This window comes from Triplophysa rosa, linkage group LG23 (genome assembly GCF_024868665.1).
Source record: "Triplophysa rosa linkage group LG23, Trosa_1v2, whole genome shotgun sequence".
Lineage (NCBI taxonomy): Eukaryota > Metazoa > Chordata > Actinopteri > Cypriniformes > Nemacheilidae > Triplophysa > Triplophysa rosa.
Genome location: NC_079912.1, coordinates 10,100,993 through 10,108,799, shown reverse-complemented (window position 1 = coordinate 10,108,799; position 7,807 = coordinate 10,100,993). Strand labels below are relative to the sequence as shown.

General features: G+C 39.3%; 1 protein-coding gene across 1 annotated transcript in view; it reads right to left on the bottom strand.

The window, feature by feature from the left end:
* Positions 1-248: 248 nt before the first annotated feature.
* dnah5l (dynein, axonemal, heavy chain 5 like) overlaps positions 249-7,807 on the bottom strand; it is a 29,985-nt gene continuing 22,426 nt past the window's right edge. The window contains exons 62-79 of the mRNA XM_057322023.1: positions 7,555-7,668; positions 7,238-7,414; positions 6,847-7,041; positions 6,583-6,738; positions 6,282-6,464; positions 5,750-5,920; positions 5,252-5,630; positions 4,889-5,160; positions 4,494-4,658; positions 4,061-4,328; positions 3,566-3,687; positions 3,192-3,347; positions 2,839-3,030; positions 2,445-2,633; positions 1,525-1,657; positions 1,187-1,395; positions 841-1,062; positions 249-650 (exon numbers count right to left, since the gene is read on the bottom strand). Of these exons, the coding sequence (XP_057178006.1) occupies positions 438-650; positions 841-1,062; positions 1,187-1,395; positions 1,525-1,657; positions 2,445-2,633; positions 2,839-3,030; positions 3,192-3,347; positions 3,566-3,687; positions 4,061-4,328; positions 4,494-4,658; positions 4,889-5,160; positions 5,252-5,630; positions 5,750-5,920; positions 6,282-6,464; positions 6,583-6,738; positions 6,847-7,041; positions 7,238-7,414; positions 7,555-7,668 (3,516 nt within the window). The 3' untranslated portion in view covers positions 249-437. The remainder of the gene's footprint in view (positions 651-840; positions 1,063-1,186; positions 1,396-1,524; positions 1,658-2,444; positions 2,634-2,838; positions 3,031-3,191; positions 3,348-3,565; positions 3,688-4,060; positions 4,329-4,493; positions 4,659-4,888; positions 5,161-5,251; positions 5,631-5,749; positions 5,921-6,281; positions 6,465-6,582; positions 6,739-6,846; positions 7,042-7,237; positions 7,415-7,554; positions 7,669-7,807) is intronic.

Below are 7,807 nucleotides of genomic sequence, written 5' to 3'. Positions count from 1 at the left end.
TCTGCGCTATAAAACATATAAATAAACTTAAACAAACATCAACTTTTTAAAAAGTTGTTTGTGAACTTTTTAGCGATTAAACATCACTATTTAGTTGAAGCCTTTTTTTAAATATTTTGCCCTGCATTGAAAAGAAATGAATGGATAATATACATTTTGCATTATTGTAAGTAAACATCATATACAATTTGAGCTTAAAGATTTTAAAAGTAAAAGATGCAAAATTAGATGCTATTGTGTGTCCATTTTATTCCTATAATGAATCAATCCACAACAATGCCCCCAAAATATAGAAAACACCATGACAGGCAGTTCTAAAGTTCTGAACAGACAACAACATCAATAGCTTTTGGTTTATCATTATTATAAATATTTTTTAATTTTTATTATGATCATATTATGTCAATTCATTTTGTGTTAATTATTTTAACATGGCTTTATTTGCAGTCACAGAGTAAAGCGACTCCTCTCAGGGTCCAGTGGTCTGGATTCTGGCTGCTCCGGAGCAGAAGTGAGAAGATGTAGGTGAGGTCTGTTCTTCTTGGTTTCTTGTACACCGGGCACAAGTACAGATTAATGGACTGAGGCTTCTTGGGTTCTGTGCTGCTCACTGCGTAAACATGCACCACTGGCATAGGTGTGAAGAGAACCTGCCAACACAAATAGAAATGTAATGCTGTTCTATATGCACAGATAACATGATCGATTAATTCAGACTTTGATTTAGAAGCTCACTGCATGTTAAACTACAGTTTCACACATGGTTCAATGGTTATAAACCATTAGTAGAGTTTGGTACTTTGGTCATGTAGTGTATTTTCGTAATCTTTTGTTTTATACCTTTGGAGGTGATTCTATTAGCTTTGTGTTTCTCTTGTCCCACCCAGCACCATCCAGATATAGGCCATATATATAGACTCCGCCCACATCCCCAGGCGGAGGGCCCGTGACATCTTCCTTCATCATGCGGGTGACATCGTTAAGTAGGACGACAGTGTCTAAAGCCCATCCTTTATTTAGATTCATTCGAGTGGTCTCCTGACGCATCGCTGTTAAGAATCCCTTCAATACATAACAGACTGTTAATCAGTATGAAGCTGATTCAATTTGCACTGAATTAATAAGTAAAAAGAAGTGTAGAGAAGTTTAAATAAAGTTTGTGAGTTGGTGGCCATCTTGACCAAACCTGTGGATTGAAAAATCCTGTGAGCCAAAACTGATGAGGTCGACCATTAAATATCCAGTTGTGGAACTGCTGATTCCGCTCCAGGAGTTCAGTGAACCAGAAACCAATGGTAGCAGATTCCCAAGAGATCTTTTGCCAGGATTTTGGTACACGAGCATCATACATGCTGTCCAGAGCATCTCGGAGATCTTCGGACATGATTATGGTCCCTTAGAATTATACAAAATTGATTGTGTTAAAAAACAAATACAACTGTTTTTTTTTATTTTGTTGGTGTTTCTTTCAATATCAGAAATATGAATGCGTTCTTTGTTTGAGTACAAATGTAAAAAACTCACCATCAATGGCCAGTTTAAGGTCAATGAGAGTAGTACGCACACGCTTGATGACACGCTGCATTCTGTCAATCTCCTGACGCAGAAAAATAGTCATGGGCTGTAATGCACCCATTTTTTGTAGATTATGCTTCACCTACACAAAGACAATTCACAGTTTATGGTTAATACGGTATTTCACCCTCTGGTGCTCCTCATTTAGAAGTCACACTTACATCACTCAAATGTAATTGGGTGGTACCCAATAATTTCAGTAAAATCAATGTAATACATTTTTGTTCAATAATATATTTTACTTTAGAATTTGGATCTTTAGGGAATTGGATTTTCCTAAATTGGATTGGGTATGGTTTTATGTACGGTAATATTTTTATTTATTTATGTAATATTCATTTCCTATGGCAGCCATTTTTGACCAAGTACAAATGTGACTCTTTTGTTTTTACATTTTAGATTCACGTGATTTTTTGTGTGTGCACATAGTAATCTTTTATACCAGCTGCCATCGGTTTTTTAAATTACAAATAATCTTATGGACATTATTAATGGAAGTCATTGTTCTTTTTTTGTTTGTGTGTTATGGTGCTTGTCATTGTTTCATATGGTTTACTGCTGGCTGTGAAATAAATTGCCCTTCGGGGATAATAAAGTTTGACTAAGACTAAGACAAAAGTCACAAAGTTTCATACGATTCCGATAAAGTAAAGAAATTTACAAATTTGAAATTTTAGTCAAAAGAGACAGAAGACCAACGAATTTAATAAGATCACAGGTTATGGCAAAGCCTGGTTAAAACATTGCACTTCGCTGGTTACCACCATTTTGAAAGTAAATGAGTATTACTAAACATAATACATACAGTAACACATAAATGTGGGCTTTGAAACAAAATTCTATGCAGGTGACCCATAAGTCAAATTCACCTCGTGGGGCACATAGTCAGCAGGAAGTTTCTCCAGCATCTCATTGGCCATTCGCTGGACAGTTGCCTCCCTGGTCTCGCCCCCTCCGCCGCCACTGTCTTTGGGCTGGATGTTGAGGATGGTGTTCAGGGTTTCATTAGCCATGTTTGTCTGATATGTGATGTCAGCATTGGGATGGAGGCCAAAAACCTATAAAAAAATCAATTAACTTTGTTTAGATCTTCTGTTAACAAAAATGTTCCCCTTTGTTAAGCCTTCCTTTGTTACTGTCTATCAATCAGAACTGGTGATTTTGCTGATATTGAAGTTTTTTAACAAAAAGAGATTATCAAAGGGTTAAATAGAAGCTTCAAAGTACTTAAAAACAGAATATGTCTTGAGTATTTGGTGTCACCTCAGGCGTGTCAACCAAGGGCAGAATATCGATGTGTGTGTGGTAATCCAGTAGTATCTTGGCCTTTGGCATAGTATATCCTTTATAGAAGCAGAACTTTTCTCCAAACATGTTCTCACTGAACCAGATGCGTGCGAATGTATTAAGCAAACGCTTGTCCATGTCATCTGTGACCCGTCCACCATACTGCACCTACACAACCAACATGAACCAAAAATAAACTGATTATAATCAGCTTGTCGAATCAAGTGACATAATGGATCCAATTACAGCTGTGTAGTTAACATTAATCATTGGATTCATATAAACACTGTAATGACCATTCAATATAAAAAGATACATCCACACAGTACCTCTCCTAGCATGTACCGCAAGCAGTTCCAGTTCACCCCTCTCTTAACGTCCACCTCATCAAGGTGATTGAGCACAAACTGAATGCTGGAGGTGAAATCAGCCTGGTTGAACTCGTAGGGAATGTTCCAGCCAAGTGGACCAAATTTGCGTCTCTCCTTTTGGGAAGATAAAAGATCGCTGTTTTTGCAGAAATAATAACGCTGACTTATACTGACTAATGGTTTTGGCCATTTGTAAACTAATATTTAGTAGTTTTACAGTAAGTCTAGAAATCACAAAAATGTTTTTGTAAAAATGACCACTGAACATCATTCCATTTAAATGCACTATAAGCATTGATAAGCATGTCCTGTGATGCGGTTTAACAGCTGACCTGGACTGTGGTGTGAAGGAAGGCCACGGCGTAGAGCAGGGGTCTCCACTGAGGCATGTTGGTGATCTCCAGCTGTTCCTGAGTCACAGTGTTATATGTGCGCTTGAGTCCGGCCTTTACCCCTGCACCACAGTACACACCATTAACATAATAATTCATGCTTAGCCTTTCATCCTTATTTTGCTTCTCATAATGACATGTTTGTGTTGACCTTATCTAATGTCTAATGTTATTACACAGCACTAGAATACTTGATTCTGATTGGCTAGTTGTGACATTCCAAGCTAAACTAATAACAAATGATGATCTAGGTACTTCAAGTCATGTTGGCCGGTGCCGATATTACACATACATTTCTTGTACGACCAATTAAGATAAATACGCGATGAATAGGATGCAGTGTAAAACGCTGGACTAAGTATAAAGAAAGTGATTTTTTAGATTTCGTTTAAAATCTTGTCAGTAATAAAACAGGACATTATTTGGTTGACACACCTTGTGGAGGCTCATTGGTGAATTTAATGGAAGACTGCAGGAAGTTAATAGGAAACCTGGGGTGAACTTCTGTGGTCACCCATAACCTGAAGCTGTCTTGGATGTTCTCTGCGTTGGTGACAGTCTCTAAAAGTTCATCCAGGAAGTCCAACCCTAGATGGCAGTTCTGCAGAAGTAACCAGCCTCCATCAGACATGCTCTGAGCCAGAAGCCGTCGTGCATGCACTTCCTGTCCCTGACCCATAGAGATGGGTCTGCAAGGAACACCCTAGAAACCAACAAGACTAACGTAGTGAAAAATGCTTAAATCTCAAGAAAAAACGAATGTGTAACATGGATTTTAAAAAGGTCACGGAATAGATACTGTAATACTACTAAATAATGATGCTCAATGAAATGGCATAATAATGGAAAAAGAAAGAGTTCTTTGCACCTTTGATTTGGAGAGTCTCTCTATGTTCTCAGTGGGATCAGATCCCATGGACAGAAAGCAGACCAGAGGTGTTCTGTTCTCACCCTCAGAACACATGGACTCCATATCCAGAATCACTCCCTCGGCATACTTTATTCCCATTGATTCAGCGATGTACTTCCTAGCCTGTCACAAAGTACAAAATAAAAGTTTTATTTAACAAATAAATTAAATTCAACACTTCATTGTTTGGAAAAAGGGCAACATCTAAAATGCATCCCATTGTATTTCAAGGGAAATAAAATAAACTTCCCATTATTTGTCTTCACAAAAGTTCTATGAATCAAACCCATGTGTGAGGTCAGAGATCACGGAGCATTAACTACAGACATACACCGGCATGCTGACAAACTTACCTGTGCAATGGTGCGATCGGGACACCAGCTGCGTATGAGCAGTAGTTTGTGAAACGCGTCCAACTGACTCTCGTACCCATCAGGCAACGGGGCCTCCTCTGGGTCGGCCTCATCAAACCAGCTCTTCCAGGCCCGGTCATTGCGGTTCACTTGTGTTAGCAGAGCGGTGAAGGGAGGTAGCTTGGACAGTTGCACCAAGTTCAGCCATGTCATGTCCAGGATCCAGCGCTTTGGTTTGGGTTCGACTGAGTTGAGATCCAGAGAAGCTCCACCTGAAAAGATGAATGTCAATTTAGTGAACAAATTTCAGTCTAAATTTTCCAGAAAGCGAACTGCTTGCTAATACCAGGAAATGATCAAAACCTTTAATAAATGTCTGGAACTCAGTGTGAGAAATGGTTTTGGCCTGTAGGTCTATCTTCATAGCCAAGAGCAGCGTAAATAGGAACTTGTGGTTTTCATAGAGTCCCCGAGCTGTGTATTGAAACACTTCAAAACTGAGGTACTCCATGATGTGGTTCAGTCTAGTAGCTGTAATCTGAGACTTTGGTGACTTTTCCATCGACATGTCAAAGATGCCCAGGAACTGACGGAGTGAGGTTTGGTACATGACATTGACCAGACTCATCTCCACGATCAGGAAATAGAGGATGCTCCCCCTGGTGGCCACTGGACGGTACTCCTCTCGTGCCAGGTTTATTCTAATTTCAGTGTCTGCAGCCACTCTTAGCTTTTCACTCACCTAAAGGAGGAGATTTAAGTCATCAAGCCCATTTATTGCTTTAACAATAAAAAACAGAACAAAAATCAATAAATTCACATTTTTAATAAACAACAAGTCATCGTAATTGAAGGCGGTACCTCTTCTGCTGTGGTCTTGGTGACCCTGAGTACCTCGATAAGAGACTCATCCTCCACCAGAGAGCCTTGAGTGCTTGTTAACCTGCACAGAAGATTGTTCTCCAGCTCCTGCATCTTCCTCTTGTTTGATGTCACTTCCTCCAAAAGCTTCACACGCTCGGCCTCCATTTCCTTGAATGAAAAACATTTCGTCAAAAACTTTGGGACTATGCAATTAGTTTCTATTCAACACAAAATGGCACTTGCTAAGGAAAACCTCACAATAAGTGCTCGTACATGGTAGATAAAGCATCTTTGGCGACTACCAATCTTTATGCTATACATACACACATGATACCACAAATCACGTGACTTGTGCGTGGGATCTTTTGTCAATAAGCAAGCACTTACTGTATCAACCACTCAGAATATTTGAGCAACCATCCAGAATGAAAACCCATTCGTTATTTTTTAAAAGTCAAGTAAAACACATTTTTAAACGTTTATTTAAATTGTTGGGTGCACACTTCTGACCACTCAATGTCAGTATTACCTTTTTCTCTGTGAGAATGACCCGGCCGAGTAATTGGTCCTCCAAGCCCTTTATAGTGACAGTAAAATCCACCACGCCTGCTTTCGCGCTGATCTCAGGACTGTATGCGGGGTTGGCCAGTTTAGTGGTGATGTAGAGAGTAAAGTCCTTCATTACATCCACCTCCTTGTCTCCTACTTTAACCTAAAGAAACATAACAAAAATCTTAGTTTGCTCTAGGAGAAACGAAAGTATAAAGCCCAGGACGCTTAAAACTTTACACGAGTCATATACAGTACAATCAGATAGTCACGTGACCTACTTTAAAAGTTTTTCCAGTTTTAATGAAGTTCTTCTCCAGAATGTTATCCAGCACTGGATCAAGCTCTTCTCCAACATCTTCAATGAGCAGAGGTCTGCCCAGAGATAGACAATCCTCCAGGTGGGTTCGGAAATATTTGTGGTTTAGAGATGTCACCTGAAAGCAAAAAAGTATAAACATTCCTAAAAAAAAAGAAGTGTTGTCTATATATAATCACAAAAATGTCTGGACCAATATATAGAGTAATATACTGGTGATGAAAACCTGTAGGTCATTTTTCTTTTCACGTTTCATGATCCAGCTCTTGCCCTGACCCTGTGGATCGATGAGCAGAGGATATCGAGACGCTTTGGTTACGATGATGCCGTTTTGGATGGACAGGTCATCGTTGGGAAGACCCTGCAGGTTCCACTCTCCTATAGTGGCATTATCCACCAGCATACTGATCAAATTCAGGTTCTGTAGGAGAAAATATTCAGAATATTACAGAATGGATTGATCAATCTATCGATAAATAACAAATTATTTTGACATTTTCTTCTACAGTACATTTTGCAAAAATTGGCCTCAATGTCTAATGGGACAAGACACTGAAATACAGTGAGATCAATCACATTCAACCAGCATATGTCTATACACAGAAAAGCAGTCAGACCTCACTGTAGGGGATGTGGCAGGTATTCATCTCTTTCTTCCACTCTTGCAGGAGAAGGTTGCGATACTCTTGATTGAAAGGCCCAGAGTATGACAGAAATCCAGTGGCTAGTAACACATCCCCCACCAGATGTTTGATTTGTCTCTGGAACTGAGAACTGCTCTCTGTCCAGCGGACCTGAAACACAGATATGGATATACACTTTCATATAACATATATGTATATGTAACATAAATGTAAAAGAACTTTTCAAGTAAAAGGTCAAAGAGCTCTCATTATTAGCCAAAACCCTTGAATTATGCAGAGCACTTGCAAACCTTTTCTCCGCCAAGTCCGTCAATAAGCGCCACAGCATTGGACATCTTCCTCCGACATGCCTCTGCATCGTTCTGCAAGTCCATTTTCTCCTGCATGGCTGCATCATACATCGCCTGCACAAATGCATGTGCATAATACCGAGTTCCATAAAAAAGAGGTCTCGGTTATTTCTCCAAGACATCAATGAGATTAAAAGGATTTCTCAACGCAAACATTTACCCACATCTAGAATACTGTATACACACACTAAGA